The sequence below is a fragment of the Rhinichthys klamathensis genome, unplaced genomic scaffold (genome assembly GCF_029890125.1).
Source record: "Rhinichthys klamathensis goyatoka isolate OS25496 unplaced genomic scaffold, OSU_Roscu_1.1 h1tg000899l_1, whole genome shotgun sequence".
NCBI classification, from domain to species: domain Eukaryota; kingdom Metazoa; phylum Chordata; class Actinopteri; order Cypriniformes; family Leuciscidae; genus Rhinichthys; species Rhinichthys klamathensis.
Genome location: NW_026607247.1, coordinates 128,511 through 153,598, shown reverse-complemented (window position 1 = coordinate 153,598; position 25,088 = coordinate 128,511). Strand labels below are relative to the sequence as shown.

The 25,088-nt window shown below is 37.3% G+C and overlaps 1 protein-coding gene across 3 annotated transcripts in view; it reads right to left on the bottom strand.

Annotated features, from left to right (window-relative positions):
• Positions 1-25,088, bottom strand: part of abca2 (ATP-binding cassette, sub-family A (ABC1), member 2) — an 80,948-nt gene that overhangs the window by 2,036 nt on the left and 53,824 nt on the right. For 2 of the 3 annotated variants that reach the window (XM_056244046.1, XM_056244045.1), the window contains exons 9-48: positions 21,589-21,941; positions 21,350-21,509; positions 21,037-21,165; positions 20,776-20,943; positions 20,504-20,600; positions 19,940-20,113; positions 19,305-19,407; positions 17,841-17,955; positions 17,521-17,711; positions 17,243-17,393; positions 16,932-17,136; positions 16,686-16,844; positions 15,500-15,680; positions 15,111-15,323; positions 14,828-15,024; positions 14,429-14,608; positions 13,019-13,194; positions 12,792-12,912; positions 12,422-12,703; positions 11,247-11,459; positions 9,969-10,083; positions 9,529-9,854; positions 8,537-8,750; positions 7,535-7,640; positions 7,334-7,445; positions 7,081-7,141; positions 6,335-6,509; positions 6,121-6,236; positions 5,866-6,013; positions 4,884-5,007; positions 4,664-4,796; positions 4,450-4,570; positions 4,153-4,331; positions 3,161-3,302; positions 2,715-2,849; positions 2,441-2,544; positions 2,259-2,351; positions 2,065-2,167; positions 1,347-1,484; positions 937-1,146 (exon numbers count right to left, since the gene is read on the bottom strand). In XM_056244046.1, coding sequence (XP_056100021.1) covers positions 937-1,146; positions 1,347-1,484; positions 2,065-2,167; positions 2,259-2,351; positions 2,441-2,544; positions 2,715-2,849; positions 3,161-3,302; positions 4,153-4,331; positions 4,450-4,570; positions 4,664-4,796; positions 4,884-5,007; positions 5,866-6,013; positions 6,121-6,236; positions 6,335-6,509; positions 7,081-7,141; positions 7,334-7,445; positions 7,535-7,640; positions 8,537-8,750; positions 9,529-9,854; positions 9,969-10,083; positions 11,247-11,459; positions 12,422-12,703; positions 12,792-12,912; positions 13,019-13,194; positions 14,429-14,608; positions 14,828-15,024; positions 15,111-15,323; positions 15,500-15,680; positions 16,686-16,844; positions 16,932-17,136; positions 17,243-17,393; positions 17,521-17,711; positions 17,841-17,955; positions 19,305-19,407; positions 19,940-20,113; positions 20,504-20,600; positions 20,776-20,943; positions 21,037-21,165; positions 21,350-21,509; positions 21,589-21,941 — 6,423 coding nt within the window. The remainder of the gene's footprint in view (positions 1-936; positions 1,147-1,346; positions 1,485-2,064; positions 2,168-2,258; positions 2,352-2,440; positions 2,545-2,714; positions 2,850-3,160; positions 3,303-4,152; positions 4,332-4,449; positions 4,571-4,663; positions 4,797-4,883; positions 5,008-5,865; positions 6,014-6,120; positions 6,237-6,334; positions 6,510-7,080; positions 7,142-7,333; positions 7,446-7,534; positions 7,641-8,536; positions 8,751-9,528; positions 9,855-9,968; positions 10,084-11,246; positions 11,460-12,421; positions 12,704-12,791; positions 12,913-13,018; positions 13,195-14,428; positions 14,609-14,827; positions 15,025-15,110; positions 15,324-15,499; positions 15,681-16,685; positions 16,845-16,931; positions 17,137-17,242; positions 17,394-17,520; positions 17,712-17,840; positions 17,956-19,304; positions 19,408-19,939; positions 20,114-20,503; positions 20,601-20,775; positions 20,944-21,036; positions 21,166-21,349; positions 21,510-21,588; positions 21,942-25,088) is intronic. The other variant, XM_056244047.1, reaches the window with a different exon arrangement.

Below are 25,088 nucleotides of genomic sequence, written 5' to 3'. Positions count from 1 at the left end.
TATTAAACACACCTGAACCAGCTTATCAAGGTCTTACTAGCTGTGTTGAGGCAAGTTGGAGCTAAACTTCGCAGGACAGTAACCCTCTAGGACCGAGTTGGACACCCCTGGTCTGACGAATTAACTTCTAAATCACTTACTGACTGGATGTTTGTGATATTGTGTAGTTAAAGATTCACAAAAGTGTTTTATTGCAATTTAAAACATTAAAATTAAAATTTAGATTTAAAAAAAAAAAAAAAAAAAACTTAAAGGTTTTATAAAAGGTAAAGACTTTTATAATGTTACAAAATATTTTTATTTCAAATAAATGCTGTTCTTTTGAACTGTCTATTCATCAAATAATCATGGTTTCCACTAAAATGTTAAGTTGTTGATATCAACTGTGATGATAGAAAAATGTTTCTTGAGCACCAAATCAGCATATTAGAATAATTTCTGAAGGATCATGTGACACTGAAGACTGGAGAAAATTCAGCTTTGTCATCACAGGGAAAAATGACCTTTTGTTTTTAATTTAATTTAATTTAAGTTTATTTTAATATTTCACAATATCAATGTTTTTATTTTATTATTATTATTTTTATTTTTGATCAAATAAATGCAGCCTAGTTTGGGACAAGAAACTCTTCTAAACACTTCTAAATGTTTAATAGCTTTAATCTTGCCCTGTTTTTTTTTATTGTGAGATAAATTAAACATTACAATTCATTTCTTTCATACAGTTTTTGACATTACATCAGCCACTTTGATTCTGAATCCATAAGAAGCTCACCTAATTTTTTTTTTTTTTTTTTTTTTTTGATTTCTAATAACAAATGTCTTTGTAAATCACAACCCAAAAGTAAAAGAGTAATAAGTCTTATGCAGACTGTGCCATTGAATTATCTCATTAACTGAAATATGGTTTTTATGTTGCTGTGTCCCAAGTCTTACCCTCTCTTCCTCAAAGCTGATCAATCCTTCGTCATCATCACTCTCAAGTTCATCTGGCTCTTCACTTACAAGAGCGTTGAGTTCTGTGTTAGCAAGACGAGGCCTGAGGATGCTTAGCAGCCGCTGCAGTGGCGACTGACCAGCACTAGATGGGGAACTTTCCTGCTGTTCTAAGTTATCACTTTGCTTTTTTGCAAAGTTAACAAAGACCTAAGAAAAGAAAAATAAGATATTACTACTTTTTCTTGTTACAGTATATGCAGCTTTTTGGTTAATATTGTACACATTTAGTTCTTTTGCATCCATAAGATGGATTTTGACCAGATGTCAGTCAAAGAAACTACCGTTTATTCACTTTCATTACTTTACTTTTTCACTATTACTGTATAATTTCTCTGCGATATACTTACGTTGTCCAGAGTTGTCTGGCTGACAGAATAATCCTCGATGCTCAGCACCTCCACCACCTGCTCCATTTTGCTAAAGACCTGAGCCAGAGAGATGTTCTCTGACTTCAGCTGGTACTGAATCTTTGTGTGGTGCCGCTCCTTAGGTAAAGGAATACGCAGAAGTTTACAACTTTTACAGCAAGCGAAGCAAGCTCAAAATATACACACATGTATACTAAGTTTTGTCAGCATTGCACAAAAACACCTTGTGAGAGCTGCTTGCAACTTCCTACAAATATGAAAACTCACTGTCTAATATATTAGAATCCAAACTGACAACATAGAGGCACTTGTATTCTACGGCCATCTGTTTTGGAGAAATTTGAGCCGATGTATAGCAAATGCAAAAAAAATATAAATTAATTTCCAGTGAAACTCTCTTCATCAATCTTACCTTTAGCACTCAACTAGTGTGTGTGTGTGTGTGTATATATATACACATATATATATATATATATATATATATATATATGTGCCTGTGTGTGTGTGTGTGTGTGAATATGCATGAGTGTGTGTAATATATATACACACACACATTAGTTTTGCAAAACAAAACTTCCCTTCAATAATTTATTTTCTTAAAGTTTTATGCTTAAAAAATTGTCAATAAAGCTACAAAAATTTACTTTATTCAAAATATATTCTATATTCAGTACTGAATATTAACCATTTGACGAACCTTTAGGATGGCCTCTGGAAAATTCCTGTTGAAAAACCGTATCACTTCCTTGACGCTAGCGGTGGTCTTAGTGCGTACTGTTATCATGTACCCATCCCCAAATCTGAAACAAATATAAAAGAACAGTGTAGCAAAAATGTATAAGTGCACTGCACTCCTGAACCCCGCATTTAAGTGGCTGAGACTTTTCAAACCTGTTTTTGAGATGCTGGATGCTTCCCAAGCACTTGAACCTGCCGTTAACCATGATGCCCAGTCTAGTGCACAAGGCTTCACACTCCTCCATACTGCAAATAAACATAACAGTACATTACAGAGTGAAAGGTCACTGCTATTAAAATTAAAACAGAAAACAAGATTTCTATAGTTACCACACCTGTGTGACGTCAACACAACAGAACGTCCGGTCTTGATGATGTCAAGAATCAGGTTCCATAAGAACCGACGAGCCTTTGGGTCCATACCTGTGGTGGGCTCATCCTATAATGACAAACAGGATCATGTTTAGACCTGCTCAGGGTAATTAAACACAGCCCAGTAGCAAAAAATGTCCAAAACTTTTCACTGAAAAACAAGACAAACTGATTAAGAAAACGATTTTTGCAGTGAGAGTGGAGAATGTTAAGGGAAGAGTGACAGGCAGATCTAACCAGAAAGATGAGTGAAGGGTATCCAATCAGAGCGATAGCTGTAGAGAGTTTGCGTTTGTTGCCTCCACTGTAGGTGCCGGCAGGTTTGTCAGCATACTTGGACAACTCCAACTTCTCCAGAGCCCACTGAACCACCTTCAGGACACAAAGCAAAGTGAGAGCGAATGAGAGTGAGATACCGTAAAAAGATGGTAGGAAAAACATTTTATTCTCGACAGGTAAGAACAAATCTAACAATAAACTGCAGTTAACATTTATAGATTGCTAAGTGCTTTTTCAAGCTGATTTCAAGAGAGCTTTCAGGAGCTCTTATCCATACTTAACTATCACTGATAAGTGCATGACAACCATTTACAGAATGCTGTGTGACTGCACAGAGAGTGTGTGTGTGTGTGTGTGTGTGTGTGTGTGTGTGTGTGTGTGTGTGTGTGTGTGTCTGCGCTCACCCGTTCCTCATCTTTCCAGGGGATGCCACGGAGGCGTGTGTACATCTCCAGATGTTCTCGAGCAGTCAGGTCATCAAACAGAGCGTCAAACTGGGGGCAGTAACCGATGCTCTGCTGCACGCATAAAAGCTCCCGCAAGATACTGCAGGTTAATGAAAGACTCATACTGACTAAGCCATTTACACTAGCGGTATATACACAACATCAATTAAACAAGACTATCCATCCTATCCATCTAATAATAATAATATTATTATTATTATTATTATCATCCATTTACCAATCATACATCCATACTCCTACACTGGTGGTCAATTTTTTATTTTATTTTTCGTTTAAAAAAATATATATTTTTCACCAAAGGCTGCACTCATTTGATGAAAATTCTGTAAAAAGAGTAATTTTGTGAAATATCATTACAATTTCAATTAAATGTTTTGTATATGAATATATTTTTTTATATATTTAAAATATTTTTTAAAAAAAAATTATTGAAATATAATTTATTTCTGTGATGGCAAAGCATTCTTCTTGTTTTAAACTTAAATTAAACAATATTAACTGGAGGTTTATGCTTAAAGATTTACCAAAAGGGTAAAACCTATCAACTTAATTTAAGACATATGCTATATTATGTCCAAAAATACCTATTTTCAATACTGAAAATTAATCAAATGGAGAAAATTAATTAAATGGAGAACATTCAATAGTGTCGTTAGCATAGCAACATGCTCATCAAAACTTCCTTACAATAATTCAATTAAAAAATGTTTTATTGAGAAATAAAATTTTATAAGATAAGACTTGTTTGAATTAAATTTCATTTTTCTTATTCATGGGCAAATCGCTTCTTCTTGTTTTATACATAAATGATTTATGCTTCAAATATAACAAACAGAATAAAAGAAAATCAACTTAGTTTAAGTTATATTCTATATTCTTCTCCCCCAAAAAAACCTGCCATGACATCAGAGGTGTTCTGAATGTAGCACCTGTGTCCCTGGATAAAGGCCTCTCCCCCCGTTGTGCTCTCGTCTCCTGTCAGCATTTTGAAGGTGGTGGTCTTCCCTGCTCCGTTCACTCCCAGCAGCCCGAAGCATTCCCCAGGACGGACCCCCAGACACAAACGGTCAACTGCCAGGATCCGGCCCATCTTACGAGACTTGTACACCTGTAGGGAGACGCATGTGCAAATTCTAAGAACTCTACGTAGGCTCTAAGAACGATGGGTTCAGGTCTAATCAGACAGGGTTAAGGGAAAGTTTTAAAAATGTCATGGAGTGCCTGACCTTGGTTAGGTTGTCGATCTTCAGCATGTCATTGTCAGCGTCTCCCCTCAGCACTCTGCGTCTCTCACAGGCCACATCAACATCATCATCCTCAACCGGCTGACTGCTGACAGGCACTCTCCTTCAATCAGATGGAAACAGTTGAAAATGAAAAAGTTCTAAAGGTCACTGTCAAAGACACTCACACACACAGTGTATACAATCACACACTCACTGGGCTTTCCTGAGGAAGTTGTACTGGCACAGAATTGTAATAAGAAAGCCAACGAAACCCTCAATGGTCATTGCCACCAGTCCCCGTGTCACAATGTCCCATTCAAATGGAGACTTCACCTTATCAAACTGGCCTGCAGGGAAGAAAAGGCATTTGACCATTTGAAAAAGGTAAGAAAAGTCCTCAACAGCGCCCTGAGATGGGGAACACACAAACACACCTATCTTGGCGTAATACTCATTGATATACTCATTATAGGCCATCTCCATCAATCCATGACCGAGGTTATAGTTGGGAAAGATGAGAAAACAAGACTTCAGATAGCTGTTTACCAACTTCAGATCCTGTGAGGTAAAAGAAAAAAACATATATTAGTGATAAAATGCTACACTGTTATATTATATTAAACATTCGATACGACCGAAGGTCAAGAACACCTAGGTGGGATGGGCCAAATCCAGTATTTAAAATGAAAATGGCCAATTAAAAAAAAAGAAAAAAGGAAAACAGAAAAAAAAGGGCATATACAGCCCAACCCCATTGCCAACTGGGTCAAAAAAAAAAAAAAAAATACATTTGCAAATACTTTTATATTTGCAGCTCCCCTACAGAATTTTTTATTTATTTATTTAATTTAAACATTATATTTACAGACAGGATGGATCATATTAATTTATTTGGAATTATTTATCGAAATGACCAGTCAATAAATAAATATGAGAAATACAAATGTATATACAAATATACATTTATATATATTTAATACATCTACAACTCATTTTGATTTATTTACAGGGTATTTAGATTTACTTATTAAATATAATTCAGCAAAGGATAAGGGGCTGAGTGTTATCTTCATTTACATGAAATGTTAGTAATTTGTCAAGGTATGAGAAAATGGTCTGCCATATTTTATAAAAAAAAAAAAAAAAATATTTGAGAATGCTAATTTTTCCACTTTGAGAAATTATATTAAGTAAATCAGCCAAAAAACAGACATTTAGGATATTTTCTTTCTACAGACATTTGATTATGTTCATTTTAAATTACATAATATTTTACCTAACATATTTAATCATTCACAGTCTAAATGGAATTTGTGTCTTGCTATTGCTTTAAAAAATGACACCAGTTAATAAACTATATACATGCCACGAGTGATAAAAATGTATGATGCTAAACAATTTCTCTCTCTGATGTACCTTGTCATGCTCAAAGAGCTGTAGGAGGAAAGTGGCCACCGTGGCTGTGATGCCAATGAAGAGATTAATGACTATGAGGAAAACATAAGCTGTGCTGGGCACCTCAAACCAGAAAGAGGCTGGATACATGATGGGGGTTATAGACCAGCTAGAAAGAGAAAGAGAAAGGGAAATGTCACATTTTATGTGGGATTAAAAAAAAAAAAAGATGTCGCTCCATGTCTGACTCCATGTCTTCATGCAGAAAGAGCTTACCCATAAAGGAGGAAGAGAGAGAGCACTGCTGGGAAATTCGTAGGTGACGTGTATGCAGGAAGGTCGAACACAAACAGAATTAGGACACAGCATGTGGCTGGAACCAAGTAGTTCAGCTAGCGAAGAAAGGACAAAAGAAATCTGTGTGTAAACCAATTTAGCCCTCAGGACTGTTCTTGTTTGTGAATACCACATAGTCTCTCCTTCACCCTACCATGTCCCATATGTAGTTTGCTAGCCAGTAAGTGACAGGGTCACATCCGCTGACAAACTGAAGGTGTTTGGCCTTGGTGGATTTTTCTGCTACCAGGAAGACCACGAAGCTCGCTGGCACAAATGACATGGCTACTATGATGAAGATGGCAATAACCACATCAGTGCCCTGGAGCCTAGAAGGAGATGAAGAGCAGATATTAAATCAGTAGAAGCTTTTTAAAAGAGCTATTTTTCTGTAAAAGCCTGGCTCTCAACTCTGGAACATATTGCCAACTGAAAAAACCCCAAATAAAACAGTGCATGACAAAGCCTTTTACAGTGATGGTTAAGCTAGCACTGGGTTAAGAGAAATCAGAGCTGTCCACAACTAAAATTGTAATAAATTATTGATTTAATCAGTCATCTATCCACCTTATTTTTCAGGTAAGCACGGGTGTGGTCATTTGTAATTTTAATGCGCCTGGCTTCCGGTGTCATTCCCTTCCAGTTATTTTTAGCTGTACAATACAGCCGACATGCAAACCACAATCATCCAACGATCCAATCAACTCTCGATGGACAAAAATAAAGTCACGCCTTTTTTTTTTAGTTTGAGAAGCTGTTCTCTCGGCTATACGTCACAATAAGGAAAGAAAAGTCTATCACTTCCATTTCATGCCGACTTAAAATAAACAAACAAAAAAAAAAATCATCAATGAGTGTCTAAGGGTTGGAACAGGAAGCAGAGAGGAAAGTAAGACTTACAGATAATCCAAAGAAAGACTGGCACTGGTTCTGTTCATGGGATGATTGGTCACTGTGATGCCTGTGAACGTGAGCATATACAGGATTTTTAGTGCAACTAAACAATCTATATGACAAAAACCAACAGATTTAAGATGACTTAAAAAGAAGTCAGTAAAACACGCACAATTACGGAGAAAGAACACAGCCAATCAAAGTTTGCAATCAGTGTTTCTACATAAACACTAACAGCTAATTCAACCCGTGAACTCACCGTATGCAGAAGGGTTTCCTTTACTACTGGGCAGATTGGCTCTGAGGATGGCATTGTTGAGGACATTTAGGTAAGTGGGCATACTGTGATACCCTTTGTTATTGTAAAGCACCTGCAGATCAAGACAAACACATTAAACATATGATAAAATATTAGTTTTAAAAATGATTCGGTATAAAGGGTAAAGATGCTCTGACTTGCCTGTGAGGATCGCCTCACTGCTATTTTGCGCACCATAGGTTGCGCTTTTCTCCCGAAGGATGCTGGGACAGATTTCTGAATGTTTCCTACAGTAAAGCCTCCATATCTACGGGATAAGAAAAAAAAAAGTCTTAAAATTGCCTGAAATAGAAATTCATCTATTTTCTAAATGCATCTTTTTGATCTTATTGTGAACAATTCATCCATGCATGTTTCATAAAAAAAAAAAGTAATAATAAAATGTTTTGACATTGTAATTTTGACCAAAACTGTCAAAACTAAATCTTCTTGTAACTTATGTTGGACTTGTACAATAATTTAGTCCAGCTAAACACCACCCTTTTCTTAATTGACCACAACCTTTTTTTTTTTTGATAATCCATTTGACTCAGAAGAAGCAACAGAACTATTCTTCCGTATTGTGAGTGACGTACATCTGTTACATCAAGACTTTAAAGGAGTCAAATTTTGAAAAAAATGTTTTTCAAATAATTTTCCTTGATGTCTAGAAATAAAAGTGTTCAATACACTATATAAACAATATCCTGATCCAACCAGTCCAAAAAGTCAATTTATCGAAATGCACGAACTGCTCATCCAGAAATCAATGGTTTGCAGTGATGTCATAAGGATAAATACACAAGCACATTTACAAATGAGCAATGATATTGTACCATATTACAACATATTCAGTATTCAGCAACTTGGCCTGCTAGGTCACTTTGCTTGCATTGCAAAGACGCTCATTAAAAAACTGGACTGAAAATTGGACCTAGCAGCAAACCCACAAATTCACAGTAAGCGTTTCACATTTAAAGAGGGTGTTTATATAACACTCTTAAAGGCACAGAAGCAAAAAACAGCCATCTTAATTCTAAATCTCCCTGTTACAACTAAAGGTCTAAATTACGGTGGTGGTCTGTGGTGTAAAATACATTGACAATACTGGACCTTAATAAATACTGGAATAAATACAATTTCAACACCCATTCAGAAGATTACCTGTGTAATCTGAGACGATCAGAGGTGTACAGGAGATATTCGGACACGTTGCGACCTGTGATGTCCACCAAGATGTCTCCGGTTACTACCTTCATGAGGGGCGGTCGGCCCCCGACCCCACTGGGGCAGGAGAAGCCTGTGCCCTGCATGGAGCAGATACAGCGCACCGGCTCTCGGATGGTCAAGGGCAGCGTGGGGGAAGACGTCGCCATCTCTGTGGGAACACAGCAGGGTGAGAGGAAGAATACATATTTCACAGCTTCATGGAAAAAGATAGAGTCGGCACACAGGATGTTTCAGAACAATCTTCATTATGCAAGGAAAATAAATGATTCATTTTTAGCATTAGTCAGCAGGTGTGCAGCATAGGAATTATTTTCAGTCATTCCGGATATTATCTCCAAAGTTTCATAACTTTCAGTATGAATCACTATTTCTCTTTTATATTTTTAGGCTGCCAATCAGTGTTCATTTTTTATAGTGTTTTTTGTCAATATTTCATCATATTCATTTATTTTTGACAATTTTACTAAACATTACTAAAATGGCATCTAATAATAATAGGATACCTCACCCAAAAATAAAGAAATTTATACAGGTTTGGAACAATTTTCATTTTTGGGTGAACTATCCCTTTAATATTTGATGAAAATTTGCAGAATTAAACCAAATTAAATTGATCAAATGTGAAAGTTAATTTAGTAAAATGTATGTATTACTTATAACATTTCTAATTTTACTAAATACCTATATTTCAAATAAATGCTGTTCTTTTGAACTTTCTATTAAGCAAAAAATTCCTGAAAAATGAATAAAAAAACAACAACCAAAAAACACCACCAACAACAACAAAAACCAAACAAACCACAAAACAATGTTTTAAACATTGATAATGGCAAGAAATGTTTCTTGAGCACCAAATCAGCATATTAGACTGATTTCTAAAGGACAATTCAGCTTTGCATACACCTGTAAGCACTGTAAACTCTGACCTCGGACAGTAGTAGGAGGAGCGGCAGTGTAGTTCCAAAGGCCATCTTCAAAATGTGCCTCTGGGTCATCAGAGGGGGCAGGAGAGGGTGGCGGGGGCACAAAATTTGATAAAGGCACACCCTGTGTGAAGGAATCCAGGCACATAGAGTCAAAGTAGCGGGCTGCTAGGGTTTTGGAGTTGTTGGCATATGGATTCAGAGTTTGAGCCAGTTGGTCCAGAGTGCTGTTGAAGGGAGTTTTCAGTACACAAGTTGCACCAACTCCAGAGGGTAGACGCAGGGTGTTAACAATCCGCTGTGGGTCTGCGTCTGGAGAAAGTTTACTCCTGAAGCAAACAAAGGTTGAGAAGTATTGAGAGAGACGATGTGCGTGTGTCTTCATTTTACTTTAAATACAATCAGCAACAAAGAAGTCTTTAGATATTTTACTGTACAATGACCTTGTGGCTGACCTGTACTGAAGTCTGTCTTCATTGGCATAAGGGATGAAGTTTCCACGAGGCTGTGTGTAGTTGTGATACTGAGATGGAGACAGAATCAGGGGAGGAAGGTCACCTACAGAACCAAAGAGAGACCATCAGAACAGCCTTCACTCAAGCCTAATTAAGATCTGCATCATTTTAGTGCCAGATAACAACTGCTCTGATTAAATCATTAAATTAATCCCCATAATGATATATTCGCCCCGTAAAATAGTTGTAAAAAAAAGTGAGTGGTTCTTTCATTTGGAAAGCATTTAATGCTCACCAAGGCTGCATTTATTTGATCAAAACTATAGTAAAAACAGGCATACTGTATTGTGAAGTGTTATCACAATTTTGAATATTGTTAAATAATATGAAAGTTTAAAACAACTGTTTTCTATTTTAATGTATTTTAAAATGTAAATAATTCCTGTAATGGTAAAGCTGAATTTTTAGCAGCCATTACTCCAGTCTTCAATGTGATATGAAACAAGACATATTTCTTATTATTATCAATGTTAAAAACAGTTTTTATTTTATTTGCTGTATTATATATTTTTGTGGAAACTGAGATACATTTTTTTCAGGTTTTCTTTGTGTTCAAAAATGTTAAAAAGGACAACATTTATTTAAAATAGAATTCATAATTGTCTTTACTGTCATTTTTGATCAAAACTTTTAATTGGTAGTTTATTCAATATTTTCCCCTTGAATTTCCAACAAAAATAACTATACTGTGATGTATAACGTTAAATACCTTGATATAAAAACATTTCAAAACTGTCTTTATTGATTTTAGAAACATTAACATTAAAACATAAAACGTGAGACCTTTCAAACGTGATTACATAATGCATTAATGAGAGCTAGTGCAAGACAAGCATTTGTGGTTAAAAAGTACATTTTTTTGTTGAAAATGACAGATTGTTTCTCTAGAATAGATCATGTAGAGCCTTTTGAAGCTGCACTGAAACTGCAATTTGGACTTTCAACCTATTGGTCCCCGTTGAAGAAGATTATGGAGAAAAATCCTGGAATGTTTTCCTCAAAAACCTTAATTTCTTTCCGACTGAAGAAAGAAAAACGTGAACATCTTGGATGACATAGTGGTGAGTAAATTATAAGGAAATTTCTATTCTGGAGTGAACTAATCCTTTAACAATTTATGTGAGTTTTTCCAAAGCCAAACAATAAGCAATTCCTGTAACCATTGACCTTGATATAAAATTACAAGGTGCCCTGTGTCCTTCTTACCAATCTCAGGCACAGATAGAGCTACAGTCATGGCCACACAGACGAAGAAAGCAGGCAGCAGGATCTGTGAGAGAATGCCCTTGGTGTTCCTCTTCGCACAGTGAAACCTTTTCACTATCAGCCCGTGAAACTGCCGAAGTTTCAGCCACCAGCCCTCAAGCTTAAAGCTGCCTTGGCCGTCCAGTATTGGCGTCTCCGGAGAGGACTCTTCATCTGGAACACAGAGGGTATATGGTACACTGAGCGGTAGGTAAGCACTTTATCTGTTACCTCCAGGCCTTCAGAGATGCACTTGTCTCTGAAAGATGCTTTATGTGTCCAGAAGCCGCAAATAGCAATAGACAAAATGTTCTTTCTAAAAGTCATAGAAAAAGATAGAACCACAAAAATAACTAGTTCCTAATAAGTTTCTACCAACACAACCACCAACTGAGCTATAAATTAAGAAAATATTAATAATTAGGTCTCTCATTCGATGAAACATTTTAAAATATTAAAAAAACTTTTCTGTAGTAAATGCATAAAAAAAAACGACAAAGCTAAATAAATGTTTAATTATGTTAATAATTTGTTTCTAATTATTAGTTCTAATCAGCTATGAATGTTCAGGTTTTTTTTTTTTATTACCATGAAACAGTTACAATGTCAAAGTGAATAAATGTGTTAATAACATAAATAATTAAATCACACTGAATAAGAACAATAATGATCAATAATCAGGGCTCTCAATCAATGGAATTTTTTTTATTTTTTTAAATCACACAGACCATGAAACAGTTACATTGTCAAACTGAATAAATGTGTTAACATAAACATTTTTTTAAATCACATAATAATAATAATGAATAATTATGGCTCTCAATAATTTAATAATACTATTTAATAAAAGTTTTCTAAAGTTAATGCATTTAGTTTTTTAATAAGGAAAGAAATAAGGCTAAATCATGTGTGTAAATAGGTTAATTTGTTTTTAATCATTAGTCCTAATCAGCTCAAAAAAAAAGGAAATGCCACAGAGCAGAATTAAACTGTTACAATGTCAAATTGAACAAATGTGTCAATAACATAAAATAATAATAATAATTAAATCAATTTCATTGAATAATAATAATAATAATAATAATAATAATTATTATTATAAATAAATATTATTATTATTATGCTATTTTCCTCACCTCGGAGACTGGCCGAGTCAGGATCCTGGACATTGTCAAACAGAGGGCAATAGTCTCCATAGAAGTCAGAATAGAGGCCCCCTTCATCCCCTCTCACTGATCCCAGAGAAGAGCCGGACTGTAGGGACGCTTGGCTTGGGCTCAGCCTGGAGCACATCATCAGGTTACTGAGCTCCACCTCTGGCCGGATCACGGCAGCAGCTGGTGCCCCCTCACACTGTGGCCTTCCTAAAAGATTAGAGGGCTTCCCAGCTGACGCTCCACCGGGAGAGTCCTTCATATCTGACAGAGAAAAAGAGAGAGAGATATGAAATATGAATCAAATCTCATGGCTTTAGATGCATTGCTACAGCACTCTTCAATATCTAACCTGCATCGCTGTTCTCCAGTGATAGATCCTCTTCTGATACCTTCAGAAAGACCTCCTCCAGTGTGGTGTCCATCACACCAAAGCTGGTCAAGGCCAAGTTGTCCAAACTCTGCTCCAGAGCCTGAAGAAAATTTACCCAACATATGTGCCCATCATTCAAATGAATAAAGATTTGATGATATCAAACTGTGTCTTTCCAACTGTCTTAAAACATTGTTAGTGTGTACCTGAAACAGCCTCTCAAAACAGCCTTTCTTGACAGCCTCTGACGGTAGGACATAAGAGAGCTCAGTGTTGGAGTCGGACACCAGCAGGCAGGAGACAACATACTGACGGATGAACTGTGTCACTCTGCTCTCTGAACATGGAGATATCGAAGAGGATGGAGACTGGCTTGACTGATCTGAGAACAAACAGAAACATGATGTTGGGCCACGGCAGATGAAAGAGCAGAAGAAGAACCAGAAGATATTTTTCTGCTCTTTTGATCTTTCAAAACATCAAACAATGAAAGGAGAAACAGAGGAATCATTTAAAAATTTACAGAGATAAAAGAGACGACAAATAGAAGGTTCACAAAAAAATGTTCAGTGTTTTACATTGTAAAACAGATCTTTACAAATAGATTGAGATAATAAAATTATAAACAAGTTTATACATTTATAACAGTGGTATTTTAGTGTTATTAATATGCTATTATAGTTTTATTAATATTTTAAATGAGCCTATATTTTAATATTTTCAAATTTCCATTGTAATTGTTTTATGTGTTTTGTCATATATACAGTAAATATATAGCCTGGGTTTCCCCATACTGCCTTTGCGCAGCCCGATTTTATTCACGCTGCTAGGCAGCCTGGATTCCATGGACCAGATTTTCGCCTCAGCGAGGGGACCAATCACAGAACGGGGAGGGAGCAGCAAGACGATGACGACGTCTATGCGACGCACCGAAGCAGTTTGTTTATACCTATGGATCCAACATGGCAGCAGACGCGAAGCTACCTTTCGATGCAGTCTTAGATATTGTTCTAAGTAGTTTAGAATGCAAGTTTATTTTGAAAAAAAGCAGCTTTTGGCGTTAAACCATTTCATAACCAAGAAGGATGTTTTTGCCCTGCTACCAACAGGCTTTGGCAAAAGCATCATATATCAACTAGCCCCGTTAGTGGAGCTACGTTAGAGCTACGTACAGGTGCATTTGATAGACATTCGTAGCACCCAATAAACGGCTCTGGGCATTCGTAAACCACACCTCAAATACGAGAAAATGAACATGTGGTTCCCAGACCACGTCTCAATGAGATGTGGTCTGACGTTAGTCAGGCTATATATATATGTATATATATATATATATATATATATATATACACACACACATACATACACGTGTACATATATATATCAGCTTTATTTCAATTAACAAAAATGCTTATGTTTTAGTTAATAACAGCCTTGATGTATATTTTTAGAATATATCAGGGAATTTTGGTACATTTTTTGACAAGATAGTATTGGGAGAAACTTGGGGAATCAAATAGGGAAATTATGCGAGCTGGCCTCAAACTCGCAATGCCCACAAGACGGCTCAGACATAAAAAAAATTCAAAAATGTGCAAGTCCACAAATGAGGATACCTGCAGTGTGCGAGTCACTCTGTTTCTTGACAAGTGTGAGTTTGTAGCCGTCTCCATATGTGCTCTTGAGGAACAGAGGAGAACCGCAGCACTTGAGCTTGCCATGAGAGATGATGGCAATCCGGTCTCCCAGTAGATCAGCCTCATCCATGTGGTGAGTGGAAAGCAGGATGGTGCGACCTGCTCACACACAGATTCTAGTTTTGGACTGATCATGTATTTGGAAACATAGACACTACCATTTAAAAGTTTGGGGTCAATAATATTTCACAATATTAATGTTTTTACTGTATTTTTGATCAAATAAATGCAACCTTGTTGAGAATAAGAGACGATTCATATTCCCGACCCCAAACTTCTGAACGGTAGTGTATTTATCATTAGTAACGACATGATCACCTTGCTTATATTTAAGGATGAGGTCCCAGATTGCTCGACGGGCATATGGGTCCACTCCTGCTGTGGGTTCATCCAAAATCACCGCCCGAGACCCACCTACAAACGCAATCGCCACTGACAACTTCCTCTTCATCCCCCCAGACAGAGTCTGAACCAGACTGTGACGCTTGTTGGACAATTCAAGATCCTCTATCATCCTGTGAATTCCAACACACAGACTCTATGAACTCGGGTATGGGTATGAATGAGTAAGAGTTGGTAAAATGCGAGTGCGTTAACCCACTTGTCCATCTCCTTGCGAATATCTTCCTCAGCCATGCCCTTTAGACGCGAGTAGAACCACAGGTGTTCCTCCACACTCAGCTTGTCAAACAGAACATTGTGCTGGGGACACATGCCCAAATTCTGCCTGATGCGCTCCATCTCTGTGCGGATGTCATGGCCGTATATGGTGGCAGAGCCAGAAGTGGGTGGAAAAAGTCCTGTGAGAATGGACCTATGAAAGATTCATTGGATAATAAGTACACTTTCTGCAGGACACTTCAGTTTCATACATACATCCAATTTTCAAATAGTAGGGTACGACTGTCAGCCTCAATAAAAAGCACAGTATGGGTTCAGAGGGTATCAACCACTCTAACACACTATGAAACACAATATTCTAACACTCACATAGTGGTGGTCTTGCCAGCCCCATTGTGTCCCAAGAAGGAGACAACCTGGTTCTCATGCAGGTTTAGGCTCAATTTGTTTAGGGCCAGTTTTCTGCCAGTCTTGTAGACTTTGGTCAGTTTGTCTATGCATACCACCAGCGGCAAGTGACTGGGTTCTTCTTCAATTCCACGAGTTTCCTCTGAGCAACAAATAGACATAAATTTAGTAACAAGCTTAACATTTCTCACCAATTTACATTATTTTAACATAAAACATGCTAATTTTAACAAAGAGTATGTAAGCTGATAATGTAAACTAAATTTAAAAGTTTGAAAGACAAACTTTATGTTGACTTGACAAAGCATTGTCTGAAATGTTAAACTTGTATTAAAGCTTGAAGGTCAAGATGGACAGAACGATAGTTCTAGATAGAATAATAGTTAGAAAGATAGAATAATAGAATGACAGAACACTTGAATGATAGATACAGTAGAAAGATAGGTAGATTGATAGAATGAACGATAGAATGAATGATAAAATGATAGATAAATAGAATGCAAGAACGATATTTGAACGATAGAACTGATGATAGAACGATAGAATGAATGATAGAATGAATAGAAGGAACAATAGAACGAACGATCAAATGAACGATAGAACATAAGATAGAACGAACGATAGAACAATTGAAAGAACAAACGAATGATAGAACAAACGAACAAAAGAACAAACAATAGATAGAACGATAGATAGAACAAATGATAGAAAGACAGAACGAAAGATAGAATGATAGAACAAACAAACAATAGATAGAATGATAGAACTATAGATAAAACGAATGATAGATAGATCGAATGATAGAACTGATTAAACGAATGATAGATAGATAGCTTTGCAAGCACCACTAATAAGCTTACATAGAAAATAAGTATGTTGGTTTGTATAATATAAATAAAGAACTAACAAATAATATAAATAATCTAAACAGGTTCTACATTTGTTTCAATATATTTTTACATTTTTGGAGGATAATTATCACTTTTCAAAGATTCACTCCTAAGTGTGTCTCCTTGCTCAACTTTTCCAATACACCCCTGATTCATTCAGAATGACTACGTCAGAACTGTTATCCATTAGCCTACACAGCCCACCATTAATCTGTTATCCCAAAATGTCAACATAACTGATCCGAATCGAGTCATACCTGAGCGCCTGTGTTCCATAGCACAAGCCTGGTCCTCCTCCATCACACTCAGCCTGGTCCCGCCACTCCACGGCCAATCCCATGTCTCTATGCGGCCGCTACCTAACCAATAGGATTTCTGCAAGGGAAAATACCATGGCCGGGGCAGTCCATACATCCCTGGAAAAGAAAAAAACATTATGGAAACCAAAACTAAATACTACAATTTTGTTACCGAACAACAATAATGACAGCACTGCAGCTTACCTGGATGCACAGCCTCTATATACCAGGTCAACACACCGTATACAATGGCATCAATGGTTAGCATGACCATAGACAGCAGGAGGTTGAAGTCATCACCCTCTACAGGTGATTGGTTGAGAGTGCGCCACTGGATTCCCACTCCAGCAACTTCATACAGGGCAAAGTACTTAGACCCCAGGCCGAATGCTGTGGTTGACATTAAAGACTGCAGACACAGAGAGAGAATCACTCAAGAACTATAGAAGAGCCAACTATCAAACATTACGTGCATGTATTGGAACATGGAAGGGATTCATGGGACGTCTTCATACCGCTATGCACTTCTCAAAGGCAGTGATCTTGTCGTGAGCCACCTCTTCTCTTATGGCCACGTACATGTAGGGCACATAACTCAGAAAGTAGATGATTCCTCCACATGCTGAGGCCAGTTTGGCTTTAGAGTACAACACCGACACCAGGAAACTTCCCCAAAAGAAAGCGGAGAGAACATTTACATGATATCAAACAACTTTTGACTACTATTCCTCACTGAAAAACAATGTAAATAGGATGTGAGCGAGTAAAAACTAGGTATGGCACACTCCAGTACCAGAACATGATGGTGGCGACAGCGTAGATTGTGAGGAAGAGCCAGATGATAAAGGGATCGCTGTGGAGGAGAACTTTGCCGTATTTCAGTATGGCAGTGAGGGCCGTCACTGAGATCGAAAGCTGCACGAAGCCTGTGATGAACCAGGCCACCCAGTGCACTGCGTTATTCAAGCCCATCATCTTCATCACCTATGGTAAAACACCTTGCATCAACCATGGCACCACTCTCAATCCCTCTCTAGTTTATTAGGGACACTGCTTCAGTTTCTCATCAGAGGAATTATTTGTTTTAAAGGACAGTTGATTCTATTCGCTCACCTCTTTCAGTCTTTGTTCCTTTTCTGCTACGATGTGCTGGATCATCATGGCCACAGAGTAGACCCAGGATATGACCATACACAGAGGCATCATGTGCTCGATAACAAACAGGAAACTGCAAATGGAAACACTTGTTACAACTCCTCACCTCCACCAATTGATACATCACAAGTATAATACACCCTGTAACTACTTATAAACTCCACCAGTACAAAGCTAGTATTAACCGGAGTTTGTGAGATGTTTTATGAGTAGTGTCTTTATTAATCCCTTGAGACAATTGTCTTCAGTGGATTCGGACATGGGCATTCTTACAGAGATAGTTCACCCAAAAATGAAAATTATCCCATGATTTACTCACCCTCAAGCTAGGTGTATATGACTATCTTCTTTCAGACGAACACAACCGGAGTTATATTAAAAAATATCATTGCTCTTCCAAGCTTTATAATGGTAGTTTATAATGGTAGTGAACCAGACAGTTGACGGCAGCCATCGACTTCCATAGTATTTTTTTTCCTACTATGGAAGTCAATGGCTTCAATGGAGTAATCACTACTGAAAATTCAGCTTTGCCATCATTGGAATAAATTTAACATTTTAAATTATATCAAAAGAGAAAAGGTTATTTTAAATTGTAATAATATTTCACAATATTACTGTATTTTTGCTCAAATAATTGCATCCTTGGTGAGCATAAAAAAACTTTAAACGTTTAAAAAAACGATAGTGTATCTGTATATAATTATGCTTGCAACCTAAACCTATGACCTGAAGGTAGCATCAAATTCTTGGTAAAGTGGGTACTTATGAGCTAGGAGAAATGTGTAAACTAGTTAAGGATGCATAAAAGTTTGCTTGCAGTGGTTAGGATTCTCTTCCCTTGCTTTTTTTGTACCACAGTTTTGTCTCCAAATGAGCAAATGATACAGAAGGTCATAACAACCAATATGTATAAACTTGTACAAAACAAACTTGAATAAACATTACAACTTTCTAAATTGGCTTTCCTTAAATAGTAGTAACAAACATCATCATCATTTTCCTAAAATCCCACATCTGTTTGGTCTTAAAAGTGTTAAGAAGTAGATCAGAAGAATCACACCACGAAATAAACTGTTCTAAGACGAGTCTATGATTGTCCTCTTTCCCCTGGAGGAGACTAACTAATCCTGTGTCATCTGCAAATTTAATGCAGAGTGGAAGCAGAGCGGGAAGGTTGCGTGATTTAGCCTGGAGCGAGGGATTTTTCTTTTTTTTCTTTCTTTTTTCTTCTGTGTTCTATCTGACTCCAAGATAATTCAGAAACCACTTCATCATCACATGCATAACACACATTAACACAATACAACTAAACATCTGCGATTCACCATGTTTTAAATGCAGTGTTTTAGGCTATGAGTAGTCAGCCTAAAAGAGAAATTAATACAAACTATACAATAAAAAAAGGAAGACTAAGCTCACTCGTCTCTAGTGTAGCATGGATAGGGAAACATCTGCACATAGTTTCCAGGCTCCACAACATCATGGCCCACAAACGTGTTGATTATTGCCCGCTCAATCATGTCTAGAAGAGGAAGAAACATGGAAACATCAACACACCATCAAGTAAACCGAACTGAATTTACACACAGCAGCTTTGCACTTTTGCAATGAGAGAAAGCTTTGATCCGCTTTTCTGAGCTCCTGAATAAGCACAGCTTCCAGAAAAGCCAAACCAGCACTTTATTGACGCGCACGACGCACTAAGCTTTACATAACCAGGTGCACTTTTTACCAGAATAGTTTTCATTTTGAATAAAACATCAACTTCATTCCACTTTTCCCATGCCAATTCAATACACGGTGGATGTTTTTCACAGAGAACTATTTATTGCTTTGTCAACAGTTTTGTAAAAAATTTTGCACAGAAATAACACTCGTGAGTTTAGTCTACCACTCTAGATGGAAACTAGATCTTTCACAGCCAATAAAATCAAAAGTTTAAAGTGCTCACAGTTTAAGTAGTTTAGAGCAAATACAATACAATATCTGTTTTTCGATATCCTATCCTATGACTATTTTTTTTACAAAGACCTGCTAAGTCTTCTTATCCATACCTTGGATCCACACAAAGCCGTAAAGGAAGTAGAATTTGCCTCCCGTGTTCGGCCCAGGACGCCAATAAGCTCGGCGGATTTCATTGGTTTTCTCTGTGAAGCTGGAGTTCTGTCGAATCTTATACATAACGTGGGGTGGCAGAGATCCATCTTTATTGGTCTGGAAAATCACACCTAGAGAGAAAGCACAGATTAAACATATGGCTGCTGGCTACATTTAACAATGTATGACTAAAGGCTAAATGAATCATGAAAATATGGTTTTAATGGGGAATGGATGGGTCAGTCTCACAAACCTTGTTAATAAATGGCTGAGTCATATTTCACCCCAAAATCATAAGAAAAAAAAAGAAAATAAAGATTACGTTGTATTGATTTGTGACATTATTTTTAGGACAATTTTAGCCCCTCAATTCTAGTTATAGATTACATATATTCGAAGCACAATAAAATATTTTCTTTATTTCCTTTCATTTGTGAGTGCAATATGACCAGCACATTTTCTCTACAAGTTTTTTTACAATCAGTTGAGGAAAACTTTTATGAGATCCATTGGTCACTTACTTGCAAAGACTGAGACATTGTCATGGTAGGCCTGGTTCAGTGTGTAATTGACAATGCTATCTTCATCAGGGAAGCCTCTGAAGATATCCACACTGACCTGAGGCATATAGAATCAAAATGAATTTTTCAGCAGATATACGTTTAAAAAAAGTCAGAAATATATATTTTCCTATTATATGAAGAATGCAATTGACTTTTGAAAATGTGTAATCGTGTTATTTCTATGGTGTCACTGTCAACATCAAAACACACTCCACAGGTTTACTTCTGACCTTTGCCATGAAGTTTGTCCAGCCACAAGCAGCATTATCGATGGTGTGCAGCTGCTCCAGGAGAGTGGTTGTGTTTGGCAGGGTGAAGTTCTCCTCCAGCAGACTGTTCATCAGCTCACTGTCTGAGACGTTCAACAGTTCAGGGTGCCTCTTTAGGTCTGCAATAAACTACGACATATGGACAAAACAAAAGACATCAAGCACATGCACAACATGAAGTGCTATTAAAAAAAAACCTTAAATTAACGACTGAAATGTTACCTGCTGAAGCCACATCAGGTGATTTTGCAATTTACCCTCCTCTAAGAAGGCCCTTAATTCAGCTGAGATGTTGAGCCAAACACGGGCATAGTGAGTCACATTACCCACAAAAGCAAACGTCTCATTGGCCTAAAGAGATAGAAAAAAATCTGATTAACCCACCTTGGGTACAATCTAAATCGAATGAAAGAATGACCAGGTAAATTGGATTCAGGAGGAATTAATCTGTGGGGTTTTTTTCGGGTTGCAAACCCGATTGCAATGTTATAAATGCTCAAGACTTGTTCAACTTTTTTTCAGAGTCTTGACTTGCCTTTTGTATGACCTTGTCCACCTCTGAGCCAATGGGAGAGTAGAGGATTTTGGGATTTGTAGTCATGAGATGGACGAGTAATCCCAGGTTTCTTTGTTCTTTGCTGGTAAAGCCCAGGGAACTCATATTGCCCTGTTTCAGAGCTTCTGGCTCAATAATCCTAACGAAACAACATTCAAAATAACATTCACATTTCACATTCAGAAAGGTAACACACCCCACAACACCCATATACACACCTGTTATTCCCACACAGAATGGGCTGAAGACCAGCCCACAGCTGAACAAAGGCAGAAAACTGTGATCTAGGGTTTTCAGCCTCAGCCTCATTTCCTGCGGCTCCCTCTCCTTCCTCCACAGGGGTGTCTGTTGTGTTGGGACCCCATGTTGTTGTGTTGGAGCTCCATGAGGTTGTGTTGGCTATAGGAGGAGGCTGGTGGCCTGCACAGGCCCCTTTAGGAAGCAGTCTGGCCAGACCGGACAGCAGATCAACGTCCTTTAGCAGCCGTTCCACATCAGCAAGGTTCTTCAGCAGAGCCCCGAGGTGGGACTGATCCAAGAGTCCAGACATGTTAGACTGCTCCAGACGCAACTGAGGATGGAGGACAGGAGGGAGAATGGACAGAGGAGAAAGCAATAGGTACAGTAAACATGGCACTTTTGGCTCTGTAGACTTTCTCTTTTTATACTCTCGACTGTTTATTTAAATAAATAATAATAATAATAAGTTTATTTTATATAGCGCCTTTCTCAAACCCAAGGTCGCTTTACATAGTGGAAAGGCAAGTATACACAACAGCAACAACCAAAACAATACAACAAAGACAAGTAATCTGTGTGAAGCTATGAGTTTGGTGTGGAAAAATGTTCCTTAAACAAAAAGGTCTTGAGATGAGCTTTAAAGAGGGAAAGTGAAGGACAGTCACGAAGAGATTGAGGGAGGCTGTTCCAGAGTTTGGGGGCCAAGACACTGAAGGATCTGCCACCCAGGGTGGAAAGTCTGGAGCGGGGGATAGCCAAGAGATTTTGGTCAGAGGATCTGAGTGACCGGGATGGAGTGTACGGGATCAGGAGGTCGCGGATGTAGGGGGGAGCAAGGTTATTGAGCGCTTTGTATTTGATCCGGGATGGAACTGGTAGCCAGTGGAGTTGGTAGAGAATGGGGGTGATGTGTGCTGATCGTCTGGTATGGGTGAGGAGTCTGGCTGCCGAGTTTTGAATTTATTGTAACCTTTGAAGTGATTTCACAGGGAGACCAAGGAAAAGTGAGTTGCAGTAGTCTAGACGGGACATAATGAAGCAGTTAACCAAAGTGTGTGCATCACTAACAGAGAGGAAGGGTTTGAGGCGAGCAATGTTGCGGAGGTGAAAGAAGGCAGTCTTAGTGAGTGATTTGATATGAGGATCAAAGCTAAGGGTGGAGTCAAGCAAAATGCCAAGGTTTTTGACAACAGGGGTAGGGTGGACAGATGAACCATCAATATTGAGAGTGAGACTGGGAGATTTAGAAAGGATGCTTTTAGGGCCAATCAGCAGAATTTCAGTTTTATCTGTATTGAGTTTAAGAAAATTGTTTTGCATCCATAATTTTAGGTCAGAGAGGCAGTCAGTGAGGGAGCACGGTTTGGAATGGTTCACTACAAATGTCCAACAGTGGATAGCTTCTGTATGTGTATATGTGTGAAGGTTTTGATTATTCTTTTCTCTGAAGCTTCCCACTACAGTGTTATTTCCATAATATCTCAAATTCTACATTGTGTTTAATAGCACTCTGCGAAGGAAATCACAGTAGTGGAAATGACATTTTTAACAGTAATAAAATTGAATAAAATGACAGATTCCTGTGTCTAATTTCAGAGTTAACATTTACATATCCTAAAACACACTATTTGAAATAAAAACACTGTTGCATTATTTAACAGCTTAATTGGAAATAACTTATTATTAATAAATTGCTTATAAGTGACATCAATTCATTTAGATTTTTCTTAACCAGGCAATGTCCGATATTTAATCTCAAACATGACATCACTGACACTCTTGTCTACCTGCTAAAACAAATACACTAACTTTAGAAATAAACTTTAATTTTTGAAAAGTGTATATAAATCATTTTCACACAAATGGTTAATATGTTTATGTATAATGTATAGCTAAGCCTATAGCATATCTTTTTAATTGTAGTTTGCAGACAAGTTCAATTCCCAAATTATGGAAAGCAGCCTGTGCTTCCTTTGTTAAAGGGTGGCGACCCCTCAGATCTTCACAATTATAGGCCAATCTCCAAACTCGCTATTCTTGCAAAAATTTTGGAAGCTCAAGTAAACTGGCAATTGAAAGAATACTTGGCAGAGCACAACATTTTAACTGATGTACAGTCAGGCTTTAGAGCTGGACACAGCACTGTTACAGCAACCTTGTTGCTATTAAATGATATTATAAATGCCTTGGATAAAAAACAACACTGCGCTGCCTTATTTGTGGATCTGTCCAAAGCTTTTGACTCTGTTGACCATGAGCTATTGCTAAAAAGACTAAGTAACATTGGATTAGGAAACACAGCTATCAATTGGTTCAAAAACTATCTTACAGAACGAACACAATGTGTTTCTATAGATGGTCTTAAATCAGACTTTTTAGAGATTTCCAAGGGTGTTCCTCAAGGTTCGATTTTAGCTCCTATTTTATTTTCTATATTCATAAACAATATTGGAAAGGATGTGCAAACTGCTAAACTACACCTTTATGCAGATGATACTGTGATATATTCAGTTGCCCCTTCACTGAACCAAGCTATAAATCACCTTCAGTTAGCCTTTCAACAGTTACAAATTTCACTACATGGCCTCAAGTTAGTGCTAAATACTAAGAAAACCAAATCTATGACGTTTTCAAGGGCTCGTTCCCAATCCCAAGATATTATAACTATTAACACACTAAAGGGGGACTAAATTTAAAATGTCTCATCATATAAGTATTTAGGTTTTTTTCTGGACAACAAACTTTTTTTTAAAGTTCATGTTGAAAAGCTTGTAAAAAAGCTGAAACTAAGGCTGGGGTTTTACTTTAGGAATAAGGCTTGTTTTAATCTGTTAGCTAGAAAAAAACTTGTGCAGGCTACCTTTTTGAGTGTTTTGGACTATGGTGATATTGTCTACATGCATACTGCCTCTAGTACTCTTCACCTTTTAGATTCTGTGTATCATAGTGCTTTACGTTTTTTAACTAACTCTGGTTTCCGTACTCCTCATTGTACGCTGTATGAACTGGTAGGCTGGCCGACACTAAGTCTACGTAGACAACTTAATTTGCATATTTTTCTATACAAGGCCATGTTGGGTAAATTGCCGTCATATCTATGTAATCTCCTGTTGAAAAATTCAAGCAGTTTTCATCTCCGATCCACGAGGTGGTTTTCTTACCAGGTTCCAAGGGTTTTTACTGAGCTGGGAAAAAAAGCCTTTTCTTACTTTGCACCATGGTCTTGGAATAACTTGCAAAATTTGCTACATCTAACTGATCTAGTCCCATTAAATGAATTTAAGGCCATGTTAAAATGCCATATAACACAAAAATGTAACTGCCATATGTGACCTGTTCCTTTCTATGTGTGATGCTTGTTTGTTTGTTGATTATGCTGTGTTTTGTATTTAAATTGTAACTGGTTTGAATAAAAATAAATAAAAAATAGGTTGATTTTAATAACAAATCAACCCCTGGGACATAAAAGTGACACAAA